At 42.5% G+C, this 21,299-nt stretch overlaps 1 protein-coding gene across 1 annotated transcript in view; it reads right to left on the bottom strand.

The window, feature by feature from the left end:
* Positions 1 to 21,299, bottom strand: part of PRKDC (protein kinase, DNA-activated, catalytic subunit) — a 1,165,045-nt gene that overhangs the window by 739,184 nt on the left and 404,562 nt on the right. Inside the window, exons 32-37 of the mRNA XM_082258689.1 lie at positions 19,451 to 19,677; positions 9,037 to 9,245; positions 8,508 to 8,640; positions 6,266 to 6,424; positions 5,221 to 5,424; positions 299 to 484 (exon numbers count right to left, since the gene is read on the bottom strand). Of these exons, the coding sequence (XP_082114815.1) occupies positions 299 to 484; positions 5,221 to 5,424; positions 6,266 to 6,424; positions 8,508 to 8,640; positions 9,037 to 9,245; positions 19,451 to 19,677 (1,118 nt within the window). The remainder of the gene's footprint in view (positions 1 to 298; positions 485 to 5,220; positions 5,425 to 6,265; positions 6,425 to 8,507; positions 8,641 to 9,036; positions 9,246 to 19,450; positions 19,678 to 21,299) is intronic.

Consider the following 21,299-nt stretch of genomic DNA (forward strand, 5'->3'; position numbering starts at 1 on the left):
CATCTGTTTCCGATAAGTGCTCACCATGAATGACAGGTAAATGTAAACAAAGGAGCGCTGTATCCCCAGATGACAGCTGAATGGCTGGCGGAATGAATCACTGGTTGTTAGGATGCCTGTAGCCTTTGGCTCCCTAACAACCATCATGAGCAGGAAGCTTTCACGTCTAGCAGCAATATTATTATTATTGACAGATATGTTTGAGACTATACCAAATTGTATTATAACACAAGCACACTTGTGGGAAATAAAACAGCTAAAAAGCAATCACTACACATTAAAGAAAAACAAAAAGTACCTGTAGTACTTTAGCAAGTAATGTCAGCACTGCCATTTTGCTTTCAGGTGCAGAATCTTTGTCCCACCAGCTCTCTAGTTTCAGCCAATTTCGCAAGACAGCATTTACCAAATCAATACCTTGTTGTTTTCGGATTGTACGCTGTTTAAAACTTTGATCGAGCATGCCATTCAAAATACTGCTCACCTTGAAAAAAAAAAAAAACAGCATTTGTTCTCAGTCCTGATAATATAACGTTCCATGCCCAGGATTTGAACATAAAATACATTCAAAATCCAAAAGGAGGAGGCCCGTATAAAGTATGCTGAGACAGGGATGCAAGCATGGAAAGTCTCAAAAGTGTCTATGAGATATAAAAGAAATATTGACATACAGTATCTCACAAAAGTGAGTACATCCCTCACATTTTTTATTTCAATAATTTTTATTGCAGTTTTAAAGCAGCATACAGAAATATATACTTAAACAATCACCAGAAAATTAGCAAAATCAATATGCAATTTTTAATAAATTCAGAATCTAGGCTTCAAAGAAAAATCATAAACAATATCATATGGCAATATGTATCAAATGACATTCTAATAAATCTGTGATCACCAATAGTATTCAAATATCGGAACTGTTAAGCCCCGTACACACGTACCGATGGTCGGCATACAAATGTTCCTCTTTTCTCCCCGGGATGTCGGTGTCTGCTGAAAAGTGCAAAGACAGCACAAGGACAGCACAAGAATTTTGTCTGCCGACTGCAGAAGTGATGTCATGTATTGGTTAACTTTCCCTGTGTTTTCTATTTTCTGAGCATGCCCAGTCTTGCAAATCTGCGGTCTGTCGGCCGAATTGTGTACTGACAGGCGAACAATCGTCCGTTCTGGTGTCGGCATACAAAAATTTTCATGTTTGCAAGAAAGACTTTTGTCCGCGGATTGTGCGCAGACATCTGTCGGAGGCACCATACTAACACGCGTACAATCGGCAGATCCTTCGTCCACCGACGTTTGTATGCCGACGATCGGTACGTGTGTACGGGCCTTAAAGAAGTGTCAACTGAGACCAGTCTCTGTGTCTCACATCAGGCGGTCCTGATCATTTATCATTATATCTTTTCATGTGACAACACTAAAGAAATTACACTTTGCTACAATGTAAAGTAGTAAGTGTACAGCTTGTATAACAGTGTAAATTTGCTGTCCCCTCAAAATAACTCAACACACACACAAAAGTGAGTATACCCCTAAGTGAAAATGTCCAAATTAGGCCCAATTAGCCATTTTCCCTCCCCGGTGTCAGTGTTACAAGGTCTCAGGTTTGAATGGGGAGCAGGTGTGTTAAATTTAGTGCAGATCCTTGTTCCATTTGATCAGAATCTCCCTTTTGCAAAGGTCTGGTGTGGAACTGCGCAAACAGAACCACCTCGAAGGTGGAGACGATCAGACCCAGCACTTGCATGCAAGTTCTGAGTGGCGATCAATGGTTGGACACCAGGAGCCGAACAGCCTCCTGTAGCTTCAGTAGTTTTATCTGAGGAAGAAACACCCGGGCTGACGCTGTATCCAGCGTCAGACCAAAGTTTTTGAGCTTTGTGGATGGAGACAGTGCCGATTTCTGAAAATTCAGTGTCCACATGAACTCCTGCAGAGTTCGCACCGTAACGTCCAAGTAGACTTCTAGAGCCCAGGAAGACTCTGCATGCAGAAGCAAATCATCCAGGTAACCCAGTACCGCGATTCCTTTCTGCCATGACAAGGCCATCACTGGGGCCAAAACCTTTGTGAACACTTGAGGAGCTGAAGTGAGACCAAAGGGTAATGCCACAAATTGAAAGTGCTCCTTTGCCCATGGCAAAATGAAGAAAAACGCTGATGCCCGACATATATTGGAATATGAAGGTAAGGGTCCTTGAGATCGATAGAAGCCATCAGATCTCCTTAATGAAGGAAAGCTACTACTGTGTGGATGGACTCAATCTGAAATTTCTGAACCCGCACAAAGTGGTTCAGAGCATTGAGATCCAAGATCGGACGAACCTTGCCTTCCTTCCTTGTAACTGTAAACAAGATTTCAATAAAAACCTTGGAAACGTTCCGTCTCGAACCGGCACAATAACTCATTGTGCTAACAGGTCTTACACTGCTCCCTAGAGGTCCTGTAGCCGCTCTGGAGACAGGCATAGGTTGGAAGGAAAGAACCTTGCTGGAGGCAAGGACCGGAACTCGATCTTGTAACCAAATCAGTTTGTGGACCCATTTGTCCTGAATGAACAGGGTCCACGGATCGAGAAAGAAACAAAGACGTCCCCCCACCCCAGATGCGGGTGAGGGTGCCCCTTCAGGCTGGGGAAGGCTTGTCTGTGGAACCAGACACGCCTGCTTTGGACTTGCATTGCAGGGTTTTGCAAAGTTACAGGTGGATCTCGAGCCCTTTTCCTGAGATCCAAATGGACAAAAGGGCCGCTTTTGAGCCGAAAAGAAGGGACCCTGCTTACGGCGAGGTTCCTTGCCTTTAGTAGCCTGTGAAAGCAAAGTACTCTTGCCTCTAGTAAGGACCTTTATGATCTCTTCGATAGAGGCACCGAACAAACGGTCACCAACAAAGGGAAGATCAGTCAGCACCTTTTTAGAAGCCTGGTCAGCTGACAAGGACTTCAACCAGATCATGCGGCAAAGGATAACCGCTGTCACAGAAACCCTGCCGGGCAGAGGGACAGCATCCAGGAATGCATCACAAATATACTGTAACCCTTGGATCAACTGATCCACCAGGTCTGCTAGCTTAGAAGGATGTTGCCTACGTTCCAGATCCTGACGCAAAATCTTAGCCCATTCTGTTAAGGTCTGGGATACCAAGATGATAGCAAATACCTGTCTTGAAATTGAAGCCACAGTGAAAAGGTATCGGGCCAAAGCCTCCGCCCTTTTGTCCATGGGATCCTTAAAAGACAGGGAATCTTCCACCGGCAAAAGTGTGGTCTTATTCAGGCTGGAAACCTGAGAGTCCACCGATGGTGGAAACGTCAGTTTCTTCGGAAGGGACTCCTCAAAGGGATATCTTCTAGCAAAACGGTTCGGTTTTCCAACCATGCGTTTTGGAGTACCACACTGACTACTGCCAATCTCGTCAAAATAGGCAGGAAAGGGAAAAACTTTATTCACCTTGGAAGATTTGCGGGTGATAAATTGCACTTACGTCGCTGACTTACGTCGCCTCCACCAGCGCTTTTTAATGTGCGACTGCAGAGGAGAACGACTCATCCCCACTATTAGAGCACTCAGCGTGCATGGGCGCAGACCCAGTGGGCTGACTCTCGTCCGCAGTGGCCAAATCCACCTCAGAATCAGAGGAAGCAGAGGATACAGGTGGGGGTGGGGGGAGCTTCTTGTCAGGTGTCTTTGCAGAGCCATATCTACTTTAGCTACTAGTGACTGCAGGGCTGTCGACATGGTGCCAGGGCAGACTGAGACCCAGAGGATCTCACAGCTTCCAGGAGTGGATCGGGTGGGTAAAACGAGCTCCACAGGCTTCATGACCCCAAAGGGTTAAGCAGAACCGTGCTGCTCAGCAAAGAAAAACATTTTTTTTTTAAATGGGAGGCCCCTCCCCCCTGCGCACCGCTGTGGTACTACAAGAAGCAGCGCACTCACGGTGCTGAATACAGCAAGGAAGGATAGTGACTCACAACCCGACCTAAAAGCGCCAAAACGATCTGCCATACTGCTGGAAAGAGAAAGAGGATGTGCTGACCTAACACTAGAGGCCCCAACAGCCTCAGCACCGTCTCTGACTACAGGAAAATGGCCACCAATGCAAGTCCATGGGGAAACCAAAAACATGGCCACTGAACTACAGAGATATGACCGTCGAACCGGGAATCACACAGAGCACGGAAAAATGGCAGTGCTACGTGAGACCCTGGACCACAATGAAAAAATGTACAGACCCAAGGAGGGGACCCACTAGGCTGCCTGTAACTTCAGAAGAGAATGCAGCCAGTCAAATCAGAATGCCACCACACTCCTACTTAAAACTACAGTGACATTTATCTTTCTGGTCTTTTCACACCTGTGTTGTTGTGCACTGCATTAAGATCAACCCACCGCAGCACACCAAAAACTGGACCTGACTCTCTCTCAGAATGCAATGCATGTTAGTGAATTACCATAGATTGCAATGCACAGCAGAACAAATTTGTTGCCTTATGCCGTTGGTGTGCAATTCAAAATGAACGGCTCTCCAACGCACACATACACTCACCGGCCACTTTATTAGGTACACCTGTTCAATTGCTTGGTAACACAAGTTGCTAATCAATCACATGGCAGCACTCAATGCATTTAGGCATCTAGACGCGGTGAAGATGACTTGCTGAAGTTGAAAATGAGCATCAGAATGGAGAAGAGAGGTGATTTAAGTGACTTTGAACGTTATGTGGTAGTTGGTGCCAGACCTCAAACCAACAGAGCACCTTTGGGACAGGAGATTCACATCATAGACTTGCAGCTGACAAATCTGCAGCAACTTTGTGATGTTATTATGTCAATATGGGCCAAAATCTCTGAGGAATGTTTTCAACACCTTGATTAATTTATGCCATGAAGAATTAAGGCAGTTTGAAGGCAAAACTAGCTAGTTGTACCTAATAAAGTGTCTGGTGAGTGTATATAGTGTGATAAAATGTGCTGCTATAATGCACATTACTGCAGTACATAGGTGTGTGTCAAAGTGCAAACTTGTGTTAAAATATGAGCCCATTTTTCCTGTCTCAGACCTACTTAGCTCTAAAATGTTGAAAAAGGAGAAGGGCCAAATATGTGAACAATGTGGCCCATATTTGATATGATACTAATAATACTAGCCCTTGGTTATAGATATAAGGTGGAAGTAATGGATGATTTGTAAAAAATAACAGAATTGGATCATACTACCATCTTAGGGTTTTCTGTAGATGATTTCAGCACATGCGCCACTACAGTGTCCAGATTTTTCAAAAGCTCAGTGTTGATGGTTTCAGAAAACAAACTGTAGAAATATTCTCCATGAGAAAAGTTAATGAAACTTCTTTGTGAACTTCCTGATAAAGGAACTGACAGCACCAATGTGTTCAGTAGCAGGCTTACAAGTTCTTCACTCTGAAAGGGCAAGATGTATTGTTTATAGAGAGGGAAAGGTATTACTTTACTACTCCTTTGTCTTGTTATTATTTTAAATACTATCTACAATTCATTTTTTTAAAAAATAAAACAAAAGTTCCAAAATCACAAGAGACAGCATAAAGATCCTCTATATGATTCACAACAAAAGGTGTAAAAAATACTGTGCAGTTTTCTAACTTTAATTGACAAGTAGACCATTTATTTTAGCCGTTACACATATATATATATATATATATATATAACATAACAGATATGTAATTTGTGGAGGTTGAGGCGGCAAGATTTGGACAGTGATTGGATGTGGGGCTTGAAGGAGGGTTCAGAGTCCAGGACTACACCTAGGAACCTCAGCATGCGGGGATGGGCTGATAGTTGTGCCATCGGTTTTGACAAAGAGATCAGGGGAAGGGGCATGTGGTGGAGGAAAAATTATAAGTTTGAATTTGGATAGATTTAGTTTGAGAAAGTGGTGTGACATCCAGACTGATATATTAGCTAGTAAATTAGTGATATGTGAAGAGACTGAGGCAGTGAGCTGAGGGGTGAATAAATAGATTTGGGTATCGTTAGCATAGAGATTTTTATTCATTGTCATTTGTTACAAAACTGTGCTACCTACTTCTATCAAAGGTATTTTTTGATACCTAAAGCACAGGTAGAATATTTATTTATATTGGTATGTGATTGACATACTTTTTATTAGTTAGGTTTCAATATGTGTAATCTGTGAGCATCAGTAGCAAATGGATTATTCTAAATTTGAACAATCCAACCTGAAGGTACAATATTCTATATTTAAAGTCTTTTGCAGAATTACCTGTCCACTGAAACTAAAAGCGAGTTGTAGAATGCCCTCAGCAAGATGTTTACTGCTGATATCAAGGGATGGAAGGGACTTTCTCTCATCACCAGGAGCAATACCTTTATACACAATCGACAGAAGTTTGGATCCAACAGAAATGCAGAGCTTTGTAGCCTAGAAAGAATATTAAATGACAATAAAAACTGTACGTATGAAAACCGTGAAAGCAAGGTGCAACCACCTTGCACATTTAATCGATTTACTGAATTCCAAAAACAGAAGTTATTTTCAGAGAGCTGACAACTGATACAGTGCCTCTGAAATTGGGGAACAGTTTACAAAGCTGGTGTATTCATACAGTATACCTGCCTCCAGCCAATTGCAAGCAGATCTAGAAATCAGAATCTCAGCAATAAAACCAGCATTATATAGGTAAATCATCATAAAGAACCATATGACTCACAGGGATTAGGGCACATGTGTCAAATACAAGGCCCACGGGTCAAGTCTGGCCCTCCAGTCCATTTTATGTGGCCCTCGTGAAGCTGCCAAACTCTCCATTGTCTGTGCCTCCACCTTGTCTTAGCAATCAGCAGCAGAACGGAGGACAGAACGCCTCTGCCAGATCCTGCAAGCCCCTTGTCTCCACCTTCCATTACCTCAGCATTCCGAGGACTACGGCAGGTGACTCCAGCCCTCCTCCAGATCCTGCTCTTTCTGGCTCCCAGCTCCATTTCCAGCTTCTTCCCGGAAGCAGCACAAGGTAAGGGGAGTGTACTGGGATATAAGGGAGGTGGAGGACTCTTGACTTCTGATGGTGGGGGGGGGGAGCTCTTGACATCTGATGTAAGGGGGGTGCTCTGGACATCTGTTTAGAATTATTATGAGAATAATGCAATTCTATGGCAGCTGAAAAGGAGGGTCGCACGTCGCTGGTATCATCCACAAGAAAATGTATTGGAAACTGCCCAAACAGAACACAATGGCAGAACCATGGTCTACGTGAGCAGCCTCCCAAAAAGTTTCTTGTGGATGATACCAGCAGTGTGTGACCCTCCTTTTCAGACTTGCAACATCTGCTACAGGAGTGTGAGTGGTCTCCGGTCTGTCTCTGCCCTTCACAGCTAAAGTCTTAACTTATTACTAAAACCAGTAATAATCAAATGCAGAGGCAATTATTTAATATGATGAAGAGTAGATACATTTATATAGTCTTACAAATAAACCGGCAACCATAATGCTGATGCTGCCCGAGATGAAATTTAGTTTGACACCCCTGGATTAGGGTATGAACAGAACAAAACAGTGAAATAGACTTTAGAGGGCAGTTGGATATTTAGGCACAATTCAGCCAGTTCCAAGGAAAAACTATTTGCAGGTCTACAGACTATCCATAAAATTAAAAATTCTTTCTAATCTGCTGAGGTTTCAAGATTATGTAAAGTGGAAGAAATTATGAAAGATGAGGCAGAATGTTGCACGCTTATGAGGACAGACAATATCAATCACAGATAAACAGTACATGTGTTAACATGGCACCACTCTTCATCATTATTGGTGTGTTCCACCGAAGAACATATACCCCACTAACAACTGCAGTGCTGAGTAACATCATCAAAACGGTTTTATTATTGTTTAGAAAAATAGCATACACATACATACCATACACAAGTGTTGAACCACTAACCCATTAAATTACCTAATGATGATAGCAATAAAACACCATTCGGCGAAAACTATCAACAAGTGTGGCTAAGACCTGGGTTCTGTGGTCAACATTGTACACATAACAGCACACAATGTAACAGCAGTCGCGAAAAGAGTGACAGTATCTATATTGGTAAAGAAACAGTACTTTTAAAATATAAGTATTATCACAAGAGATGAATACTATTCTAGCATAGAGAATTGCACAATAGTAAAATAATTAGCAGGGGAACACATTGTTTGATTGTTACCTGTGCGCATTCCGTGGCAAGTATGCCATTTTAGCAAGAGCTTCTGATGAAGTAGCACTTGCCATGGAACACATGAAGTAGCCCTTTGGCATCTTTTCATACACTGCAATCAATTGATGTCTGATATAATATCTGCATGCATGTGTTTTAAATTCTCAAAAGTAAACTTTTATGTGGGGGCAAATAAAAGAAAATGCAGTAGCTTTTCAACATCAAACATCACATTAATATGGTCTTAACAGCAGTTTAGATTCTACATTGTGCACATTTGTAAAACATAAAATAAATCTGCTTCCCACCTGTGTCTCCAAGGTGGAATTCAGTAGCTCTGCCTTCTGAAGCTGCTTGCAAGCAGAAAGAGTGGCATCCAATTTGACGCGGTCATGTTTGGCATTTGGATCATACAAATCTACAGTGCACAGGTCTTCAATGCTACCCATAATGACAAAAATAGCTTGTTTATATTTAAAAATAGCAGATTTATATTTATTTTATTTGTATTATTCAAAAGCATGCAAATATATGTTTTGAAAGGATGACGTACAATGGTGCATTACACAGCAAGTAAAATAATCCCAACACCACAGGAAGAAAACATCTGGGCAATATGAAATACCAACTGCTGTGATTATAGCAAAGAAGAATAGTGATGCAGATTCAGTCAGCACTAAATAAAAGTTTAGCTGCACACCCATCAAAACTATGGTTTCAAACATCAGATCACTTCAGTGCTACCAGCGCCTAACCTTTCCTTTTCTAGCAATTTAAAAATATATTTAAAGAAATAGCCATGCAATATTGAGAAAGTAAAGCAAGCCTCAACTATACCATTGCAGTGTAATTTTATTTTGCAATGCCATCTCCAGGGGTCTTCTATATGGTGACTTCACCAATGCTTTTAATAAGTGTATGCAAACATCTGGCAGATTCTTCATCACTTGAACGTCTGCTGTGTTGAACCCAATACTACACGGATTGCATACAGTGACAGCAGTTAATTCCCACATGTAATTATTTAGCAGCTCCTCTTCAAGCATCTATATTGCAAGAGAAAAATACACAATACAATTGCTTTTTTACTTTGTATTAAACAAATAAGGTTAAATATAAATAATTACAACAAACTTCCACTGTTGAAAGCAGAAAAGCCTATTTTGTTCACATGAATAGGTAGGGAGAGATTGTGTATAGAGGAAGCAACAATTAAGAAAAAAAACACAGCACTATCCCCAAATAAAACTGAAAGGAGGAAGCCCCCGCCTTTTTAACACTTGGGAGAAAAAGGCAGGAAAAAGGGGGGGGATTTTAAGGTGGCTAATATTTTGGTACCTTATTTATACTGAATATATAATCCACAAATATAAAAACATGAACTAATATATTGATACACCAAATTTTAAAATCATACTATAGATGATCAGTGTAACAGTAACATAATTCACTACACATATAATGCACCCGACTTGGTGGGCTCAAATGGATACGATGTAGGTAATTCTGGATCAACGCATTTCGCCCTGTTCAGGGGCTTCTTCAGGATCCAAGAATGAAGAATTACCAGCACTACATAAGTACATAAACACTATAAAATAATATTTACATTGTCAGGCGTATGATATGAAATGGACATAATTTTCATATTACATGTAGGGAATTATGAACTGCAATAGGCCTCAAGTGCCAAAGTTAAATTTGTGACCTCACTACAAGTTCAGTCAGGAACTCTTGGTGTTCAAGTATCCATTTTTTATTGTTGAACAGTGTAGAGCCACTATTGACAATTTCTTAAAGAGGAAGTAAACCCTCCTCAGGAAGTTGTACCTATAGGTAAGCCTATGATAAGGCTTACCTATAGGTACTGTAAATATCTCCTAAACATGTACGGTTTAGGAGATATTTACCTTTAATGCAGCCAGTGACGTCACTGGCGCATGCGCTCTGAAGGAACGGCTGATCGTGCCGTTCCTTCAGAGCCCCGTGCCGTGACCGTCGGCTCCTGCGCGCGTGCGCAGGAGTGACGTCACCGCGGCTCCGGCCAATCCGATGGCCGGATGCCACGATCCCGGAAGACGGGCGACTGAACATGTCGCTCGTCATACAGGTAAGAGAGCGGCACGGCGGGGGCTCGTTCTAAGGTAAGTATTTCATAATGAGCTAGTATGCAATGCATACTAGCTCATTATGTCTTTCTCTTGCAGGTTGTAAAAGAAAAAAAAATTTTTTTAACGAGTTTACAACCTCTTTAAGATAACACCTATATCGTCTGGTCATGAAAAGAGCAGTATTAGGGGAGGTCATAAACATCGTGTTTTGGCCATGAAGTGTTTCCACACAATGGCAGAATCTAAACCAGTTTCAGGAGAGCAGCTGTGTCATCGACTACCTAGCAAATAGATTACTGTTCAACTATGGAAAGATAAATAACAAAAAGGACCATGAAAAAGACAGAACATTTCATTCATTAACCTGAGTTTATTAAAGCTGCATCGTCAAATGAATTTGATATATTTATTAAACCTCTACAATCTCCTTATTCCATTCATACGCCAAAAGGGGATGAAGAAATGATGATCATACGGACAATCCTCCATGGAAGTTCTATTGGATCAGATCAGATACATAATAGTTGATGTTCACTTAGACTTCATACTATAGTTCCCCAAAAAATGGATTTTTGTAAAATCTTACCGTAAAATCCTTTTCTCTTAGCTCATTGACAGACGTAGTCCTCGGTGATACAGCACCTTCGGGTTATGTTGCCTCCACAGGAGCAGGACTAGACAGGAAATAAAAAATGCTCTGGCCACACCCCAGGGGCAGTCCCCGAGGGTATATCCTCTCTCTCTCCGCCACAGCAAATCAGTTATGTCACAAAAGCAGTCTTTAGAGAATTTAACCCAACCCAAAAAAACAGAGGGGCGGGGACTACGTCTGTCAATGAGCTAAGAGAAAAGGATTTTACGGTAAGATTTTACAAAAATCCATTTTTCTCTATCGCTCATTGACAGACGTAGTCCTCGGTGATACAGCACCTTCGGGAAGTCCCAGAGCAGTATCACAAATGAGGGGTGGGAAAATGGAAATCAAATCCCAATCTAGAAGGCCCAACCGGTGCCAACTAGAAGTTTACAATGCTCATCCTTAATGATGAGACTCAACAAGAATACATTTTTCAAACAGAAAAAAACCCTCGAGGTAGACCACCGGTCTCCTCAAATTGCGGCCTGCAAAACCTTGCGGCCAAATGAGGCATCCACCGATGCCATCACATCAATTTTATAGAATTTTGTAAAGGTATGTACCGACGACCAGGTGGCCGCCTTACATACCTGGACCACTGACGCCTGATGGCGAAAGGCCCAGGAAGTACTGAGCGCTCGAGTGGAGTGCGCCCTAACAGGGAACGGAGGACTCTGACCCTTAATAGAATAAGCCTGTACCACCGTCTGTCTAATCCATTTGGCAATGGTCGCGGCAGATGCAGGCAACCCCTTTCTGGGGCCATCCGTGATCACAAAAAGTGAATCCATCCGGAATGATTCCGTAGCTTTCAGGTATACCCTGATTGCCCGAACCACATCCAAGGAATGCAACGCATGTTCCCGATGATGATTGGGCTGAGGACACAAGGAAGGTAGTACAATATCTTCATTCAGATGAAAATCTGAAACCACCTTAGGAAGAAAGGATGGCTTAGGATGAAGTACTACCTTATCCCTATGAATCACTAGGTATGGGGACTGGCATGATAATGCAGCCAGTTCTGACACCCTGCGAGCAGAAGTGATAGCCACCAAGAAGGCTACCTTCTGGGATAAAGTAAGCAAGGGAATCTCCCTGATGTTTTCAAAGGGAGGTTTCTGTAGAACCGACAAAACTGAAGATCCCAGGGCGGTAAGGGCGCGCGGACTGGTGGAGCCAGGTGCCGCACCCCCTGGATGAAATTCCGCACCAAGGACTTGGTAGCTAAAGGTTTCTGAAAGAAGATTGCTAATGCTGAAACTTGACCCTTGATGGTGCTCAAGGCTAGTTTCTGCTCAACCCCTTTTTGCAAAAAAAGCCAATATTCGAGTCACCGAATAGGTACGTGGAGGAAATCCTAAAGATTCGCACCACGCAATATAAGTCTTCCATGTGTGATAATAGACCTTGCTGGAAGTCGCTTTCCTTGCTTTAATAAGGGTAGGAATGACTGAAGCTGACAACCCTCTGTCCTTCAGTACTTGGGTCTCAATGGCCAGGCCATTAAAACCAGCGACTGTAAAGCACAATGGTAAATTGGTCCTTGAGACCACAGACATTCCCTGAGACGAAGTTCCCACGGAACGTCTGCGACTAGCATGTCCAAGTCGGCCAGGCCGGCTTGACGAGGCCAGCCTAGAATTTCTAGGACCACTGGCGCTGACTGGATCTGAACCAGGCGTCCCTAGAGCTATCTGGCCCCGACCATCCGAGAAAGTCTGGTCGTTTTCTGTTCCCACACATTTATCAGATACCTGATTCCTATCAGGAAGGGTGATCTTTTCTGGTTGAACCTCAGGGACCGAAGTCACCCGGCTAGAGGCTTCTTGGTCATCTATTCAGGGAACGGTGACTACCGCTCCCTGTAGTACTTAAATGTTGGAAGGGAAGGATCGCACCGGTAGTGGTAGTCGATGCTCGATCTAATATCCTGAATACCGGTGAAAATGTCCCCCCACCCTCAACCCGGGTGGGGGCGCACCTTCAGGCTGTGTAATCCTTTGCTTCGGGTTTGGCTGAGTCGGTCCTCTGTTTGTCCGACCAGCCTTTCTTGAACCCTCCTGGAGGAGTCTTGCCTTTCCCGCTTGTTCCAGCCGGGCGTACGTACCCTTTATGGGCGGTAAAGAAAGGTCCTCGCTTGTTGCGAGGTCCCTTAGCTTTAGCAGCCTGTGGCAAAAAAGTGCTCTTGCCCCCAGTGGCATCCTTAATAATTTCATCTAGGGTGGCCCCAAATAGACGATTCCCCTGAAAGGGGAGATTCGTCAAGGTCTTTTTGGAACCTAGGTCAGCTGACCAGCATTTTAACCACAGCACACGTCTGAGGATTACCGCTGACTTAGATGCATGCCCTAATAGGGGAGTAGTGTCCAAGGCTGCGTCACAGATAAACTGTAGCCCTTGTATAATCTGTTCCATCAAATCAGATGTTTCCTGGGGAATATCTTTTCCCCTAAGGTCTTGGCGTACCAATCTCGCCCATTCCGTAAGTGTCTGGGAAACTAGACCAATAACAATTACTGGTCTAAATGCTGACCCTATCAGAGAGAAGATAGTGCGGTCTCTGCTTCCATCTTCCGATCCACCGGATCCTTAAAGGACGAAGTGTCCTCCACTGGGATAACCGTGGCTTTATTCAGCCTGGAAATAGGTGGATCCACTACTGGTGATACCGTCCATTTCTTAATGAAGGATTCCTCAAATGGATAGCGTCTAGCAATACGCTTGGAAATCGTAAAGGTACGCTTAGAATGCTCCCATTCTCCTTTAATTTTATTACCAAAACACTTGGGTACAGGAAAAACCTTCACCGTTTTGATGGGCTTGTTAGTACCAAAGGGAATCTCTGTTTCAGTTGCCTCTGCCGGTAAAACCTCAAGTCTTAAGGTTTCCCGCACTGCCACAACTAGTGCGTCCACCAATGCTTCTTCCTGAATTATAGCGGGAGAAGGAACGTCCTCCTCACTGTCTGAGGGAGCTTTACCTGAGGTAACAGCCCTTGCAGAGGGACCTGCAGCTGCAGTTACCATCTCTGAATCTGAGTCAGAGGTGTCAGATAATATAGGGGTAGGCGGGGGGTCGCTTCCTTGACCCCCGTCCCTGACAGGCTGCCTCCACCCGAGCCACCAAAGACTCCAAAACTGCTGTAAATGCATCCATACTCTGTGCACCGGCGGGTCCCGTGGCCCCCTCGAGGGAAACAGGTGGGGGAATTTGTGTGGCAGGGTCCATGATTATTCCAGTAACTTCCCGGATAATACAATTCAATTAAATAAAAAACTTTTTTTTTTTTTTTTTTTCAGACCCCCAGCGCCACAAAAGCCCCTTAGTGTTACCTGCTAGGGATCCCTATCGATCGAGAGAGAGAGAGATAGACCCCCAGGCTCACCACTTGATGCTCAGAGTTTAACTGCAACAGGTTACAGCGCTGTCTTCACAAACAGGAAGTCTTTTGGCTGGCTGCCCAGGAAGAAAGGAGGCGGCTCCGCCCCTCTGCACGCCTTCCGGCGCCTCCCCTAGCTCCAAGAGGTGTTTGGATCACCTCAAACATGGCCGCCCCCATGCTGGAGACACGAGGCTACGCCAAAATGGCGGCTCGTGCGATCCAGCAAAAAAAATGGCGGCGACCTGTACCGAATAGCGGTGTGCTGCAGAGCACACAACACCTTCTCTGCATGGGGATTTGGCGTGGTTGGCGGTACCGGCCCTGGCGGACCGCATGGCCGTTCAGAAGGCCTGCTATAGCTGGAGATTTGACTAGGAGGGCAGTCTACATGTCCGTGGCTTCTGACTGGTAGGTACTTTATTATTATCATAGTAAGATTCCCAGACTGCCACTGATTACAATCTTTTTAACATGTATACAATTAGATTGTTAGCTCCCAAACCAAGCCTCCTGGCTTTTTGCACATAAAATCACACTCAAAGTAGGGGGATCTGTGCCATGTTATAGGATAGAGGGGGACTCTATCTTACCATACAGAGAGGGGCCCGCGTTCACCACAAGACCCGTCAGGGGAAAAGGGGGAACATACTACTCACCATACCGAAACCAGGCGGGCACCAACTCCTGACAGTACCCCTCTCCACCGGGGCGGGAGGGCTGTCGACCAATACGGACGCCGTGACTCATGGTCCTTGGCGTTTCAGCGAGACGTTTAACTCGCGGGGTCAGTCCCCCAGTGGGACTATGTCGCGGCCGACCCAGCGCGGAGCTATGGCCTGCACGCGCTCGTAGGCTGAACTGGGGTGACCACCGGATCTCAACATCCAGCCCGTCGCCCAGTTCAGCTTTTTTGCTTGAAGATCTCACAGGAACACTGGAGAAAAAAGCTGTCTAAAAAATCTTTTTAAGAAAAAAAATCTTGCCAGGACCGAAGATCCCAGCAAGGTATCTAGGTCCTTACTCCTGACTAGACAGAAAAAAAACGATTTGCTGTGGCGGAGAGAGAGAGGATATACCCTCGGGGACTGCCCCTGGGGTGTGGACAGAGCATTTTTTATTTCCTGTCTAGTCCTGCTCCTGTGGAGGCAACATAACCCGAAGGTGCTGTATCACCGAGGACTACGTCTGTCAATGAGCGATAGAGAAAAACATGTTATGATTATATTGTTTACTAACATAATGACTCTAGTAGATAATCATTTGATTGAATATATGACCTGTGTCTAACAATTATTATCCCAGGATAGTATATATCAATTGGAAATCATTTAGTCTTAATTAAGATATATATAGTTTTAATATGCATACTTATTCAACGGCGTTACCAGAACTGAACCTGTTAAGAGATATTACAAAGATATCAGATGGTCATGCCTGGACCATGGCAATCTGGACAGATTCTCAATTTCTATTATTACTATAAATGAAAAAATGATCACATATTTTTACTATCCAACATACATGGTGACTAGGGGAGGTGTTGCCTAATGACTCAATCAGTTAATGGTTAAGTTATCCCAACCAATGGGAAGAAGTTATTCCTTCTGGGATCGGCTTATTGTACTTTTTACAGCCCTTTTATTCCATACAAAATAAAAAGGAACCTAGAGGTGAGATCAGGACACACACAACACACACACAGTCACTCATACATACTCCATCTTGCTCCACCCCTCATTTGATGCCTGAAACTTTGGAAAACTGTAAGGATGCCAGACGCAAACTCCTCCCTAACCAGCCACCATTTTGGGAAAGGCAGCCATATTAGGACTCTGGTAACGACATTTTTGGGCCAGCAGCCATTTTGAAGTGGTAACTATGCAATGTTGATTATTTGATTTTTGTTTCCTTATATGTTTTAAATCATATGCTCAGGGTAGATAGATTACCTTCCCAGTTGTATTAACCATAGTAGCTTTTTCTCTAAAAATTAATTTTTGTTTTTCTACAATTTTATTATTAACGGTTAAGCGCAATATTAGCGAATTAGTCTCCCGTTTTGCATAGCCTATTCTCACTCCAACTGCAGTGGGGTGACTGTTGACTGCGTAATTCGCAGACAATTTTTTTCTGATATTTAGAACATATATCCCATTCGCATTGATCGTTAAGTTTGTATTTTATGTGCAGGTATATTTTTCGTGTCACCCCAAACCTAACGATTTATTGTGAATACAGGTCTTGTGAATAAATATAACTATATAGTCTCAATTTTTAGTCTGTATTCACTATGATTGGTATATGCTGTTAAAAAGAAATTAACAGATTAAAAATAACTCGTTATACTTCGTTCAGATTAATATTCTTGAATGTGTAATCCACAAAAACATGGTATACCAACAGTGCAGAAAAATAATAATACATGATAGTCATACAAAAATTCAAATCGAGATAAACACAAAAGGGGGGCATGATGCGATCTCCGCTTTTTTTTTTTCTATTATATCTGGGGGTTATGTGGGTCATCCATGGACGCTGATGACGGTTTTCCCAGTTCTAAATGCATGTGTGCTACCGTTTATGGATGTTCAGCGTTCTTATACTTTATACTGGATGGCGAAGGTGAATTTTACTATTTTACTAATTTAGCGCATTCAAGTCACAGATTGCACTTGACACCTCTTCCGGGGAGAACGTTGTGTCTCCAGGCCGCTCCTCCGACATTTGGAGCACAGCGTGGAGAGTGTGAGACACTGGACGGTGTCTAGCTTCAATGATGGATGTATTCACTTGTTTATAAAGCGCGCCATTCCCGTTCCCAGCTGACGGAAGGGGCCGAAGTAACTGTGAGCTGGTGGTACTGCTTGGAGGATCCAGATATATGTGGTTACAGGTCAGAATACCTACTATATGTTAACATTGGACTTCTGTTGATACAGTCCATTTGACTCTTTGAGGCTGGGTCTTTGTCTTTTCCTCCTTTTATGATATTAGGAGGGTATTGAGTGTAATTTTATTTTACTACTTTTTAGACACATGAGGATTGGCACTCCTGATCTCCTCTTGTTAAGAAGGGGGAAATTTTCAGCTTATACACAAATGGATGTTATCTTAACAACCAATTCACCCAAGAGCTCACTCGGATGGGGATGACAGGTGTGCCGCTCTCCTCAGGTAGGGAACTCCAAACATAGGCACACGAAAGAGAAAAAGAGACCCAAACACCTAGTGCATTAATCCGTGAACGCATTTGCGGTCCTAACAAAGGGACATGTTCCATTCCACATGTGGTGGATTCTTCTTGCATTTTAATAAAACGTTTTAAAAGGTGTTCACATGTAATGCACTAGGTGTTTGTGCCTCCTTTTCTCTTTCATGTGCGGATGTTATCTTCAACACCAATTTGTATGGATGGGTATTTAGGACTTTCCATACAATTAAGTATTGAAATATCACTCTTCAATAAACGGAAAGGAGAGGGAAGAATCTCTTTCTCGTCTCCTATCTTCTCTGGGAGTCCGTATACATAATTTTAATTGTTAGGTGATGGTATTTTGTTTCGTTATACATTTTATTCAACCTTCACTTCCTATCTTGTTTATGTCTAGATACAGGCTATTTCCTGGCCCGTCACAGATTTTCTTTTTAAATCCTTATGGACCCAATGTAAAGTATGGTCGCTGGTGGTGACTAAATTTTGATCTATCAGACTATCAGTGTTATCCTCATTGCCTTACAATGTATAAAATCATGACTGATATACTACTTTATTTTTGTCACTTTTGTGAGCTATATACACTCTGCACCTCCCCTGTTTCCGCTCCCCCAGTCACATGTGTCCAAGGTGGGTTTCCCTCACAATCCCCAGAATTTTCTCTTCAACCCCCCCCCCCTTTTTCTTTTTTTTGCATTATACCCCCCATTTTGTGTTTGTTATCTCTATATGAATTTAGTATGACTATCATGTATTATTATTTTTCTGCACTGTTATACATTGTAAATATTATGTTCTAGTGTTTGTTTTCTGTACTTATGTAGTGCTGGTAATTCTTCATACTTGGATCCTGAAGAAGCTCCTGAACTGGGCAAAACGTGTTGATCCAGAATTACCTACATCGTATCCATTTGATCCCGCCAAGTCAGGTGCATTATATGTGTTGTGAATTATGTTACTGTTAAACTGATCATCTATAGTATGATTTTGACATTTGATGTATCAATAAATTATACATGGTTTTATATTTGTGGATTATAGATTCAGTATAAATAAGATACCGAAACATTAGGCACCTTAAAATCCACCTTTTTTCCTGCCTTTTACTCCAAGTGGGAAAAAGGCAGGGGCCTCCTCCGATTTCCTTCACACTTCTGATCTTTTTTTTTTTTTTCAAGTTTTGCTAATTAAATTAGAACTTTTTAATGACTTTGGGGTTAAACCATGACCCATCCCCAAAGCGAAGACTTGTCGACCTGTCATCCACCTGTCCAGTGATAGTGCACTTTAATGCCAATAACCGCATTCTCATTGAAAAGATGTCAGCAGATTAGAGGTACTCCACTTTTGTTGAGAAAAAATATTCCCCTTTGGGTGATCTCTGTACATTGCAAAGATTTTATCCAACTTTGTTGCAGATTCCTACCTTTTGTTATTCTGAACAAATCACTGTTTGTTCCTTTGTACTCATGTGCTGAGTCTAATGGGAGTGGTTTCATAATTATAAACCAGCTGCTGCAGAATCAGGGCTCTAATGAGGAAATTTGTGGGGTCTGCATCCTATTGGGAGTATCTTACCAAAAATGAAATTATTACAATATGACTTGTGTCAATCGTATATGCTAGATTAATATTTTTTTCCCATTTAAGTGGAGTTACTCTTTAAGCTTTGGGTCTGGAACTTGGCCCCAAAATCAGGGAAGTCAAGTGCATAATTACAAATTGAAACCAGAATCACAGGTTACACAAGATGCTTTTCAGGATAACAGAGATAATAGCAGGCTCCTTGTGCTTGATGTTGGGCAATGCTTAAAAAGATCCAAAATGGTCAACCAGTTCACTTTAAGTCAAATTCTTTCTAAACATCTTGGAAGACATTTTCACATTAAAATCTTAAGGTTTACCTTCCAGAAGTCCTGATGGCAGTTCTCCAAGATCATGGTTACAAACTCCATAATACGTACTACAATTGTGCACTTGCTATAGTTGTACTGTTCCATTTCATGTGGGCTGAACAGGTTCGATTTGGAGCCTATTGTGAAGCACGCTTGTGCCGCTTTGATTTCCTCCATGGAAAGGTTGCGGATGAAAAAGTGTAATGCTTTGAAAAAGGATGAGGTCTGTGAAGCATCTGCATAAATGGAAACAAACATCTGTCACTGGAAAGCCTTATGGCTAAAGCAAAATAGCATGTTGATGTCCCAGTGCCCACCAGTTGCATTTCAGAAAGAATACTTTCCAGGGGAGTGATTTGGAAATAGGACTACCCTTATAAGTGGCCCTGGATGAACAAAAAGTTGCAGAATCTCTTCCTGAAATTAAAGCGGCTAGCATCAGTGAGAGAAGAATCAATCAATTCAGTAGAGGAAAGCATAGCCTGAGGGTAGAGGAAACAAGGAGGACTTGCGCCAACCAGCAAAAAATCTGGAGGTATTTGGAAATGGACAGAAGGGAACATCTCAAATGAGGACATCTTCTGCCTAAAGATTTTCATGCAATGGCAAAGTATGCAAGGGTGCCAACTCTGGACTTAAAAAGCCTAAAACTGGGTTCACACTGTGTGCGGAGCGGCTTGCAGCAGGGGGTCCGGTGTGTTCCTGTTCACCGTTTCAGGTCAGAATTTTTGGCTGAATTCAGACCTGAAACGGATCAGAAGACACACAGGACCCTTCTGCAAACCGCTCCGCAGCCATCCTGGAGCTGTGAAAACAGTCTCCTAACATGCGAATTGGATGCGGTGGAAACCCACATCCAATTCGTACCACTGTGAACCCAGCCTAAAGTTTTGCCATGTCCCTTACTACTATCTTCTCTGATGGATTTGAAGCATTGAGTGTTACTGCATGTGCAAACAGATATGGTAAAAAAGGCAAAAAAAAAAAAAAAAAACATATGTGGCTCACGCAAATATACAAATGGTGGCTGTGACTTGATCCCATCAATATGACGACATATGAAAAAACAATATATTAAAAAGCAATAAGATGATCGCATATGAAAAGTAATAAATTGATGTAAAAAACATGCACTGCAGAACATCCGTGTTGTCCAACCTGGAATAGATATTACCTAATAAATATACATGTAAATAAAGTGCAAGTACTGAAAACGCTGTGCAAAGTGCAGTGACCTTCAAAAGTAAAAAAAACAATCAGTAATCAAAAAAACAATCAGAATAAAGTAAAGGGTAAATTCACAAACAGTATGTCCCCATGTGTTGAAAAACAAATGGAATCCACTCCTCATGATGATATATATAAAGTAGGGAGAAGCCTCATAGCAAAAATCAGTTTAAAACGATTTATTGTAAAATTATAGAGATACACTTACATTGAGGCAAAGATAAGCGAGCAGTATAAACAAGCCGGCCACGGTATCATCCATCTAAGCCGGCCCCAATGACATCACACGTACTCCCAACCCGAAGCGTTTCCCCAAAAATGGGATCTTCAGGGATTGGCGGATACTGTGCAACATCAGCGGGCGAGCTTAAAAGAGGAAGCAACACCAGAAGTGTATTTACATGTCAGGATTATTGGGTGAATTAAAAGAAAAAAAATGGAAATATTTGATTTCGAACAGTACAGAATCCATTTTGTTAGGAATTCATAGAAAGTTCATGTTCTTTTACAAGATGCCTTTACAGAGTCTTAAGTTCTACAGAAAATCCTTGTAAGTCTTTGGTCATAAATAAGAGGACTTTTACATCTCATCAGATAAGAATCAATTAGCGAGACACCATACTAGTCACTG

This window comes from Pelophylax lessonae, assembly GCF_965119305.1.
Source record: "Pelophylax lessonae genome assembly, chromosome: 5".
NCBI lineage: Eukaryota > Metazoa > Chordata > Amphibia > Anura > Ranidae > Pelophylax > Pelophylax lessonae.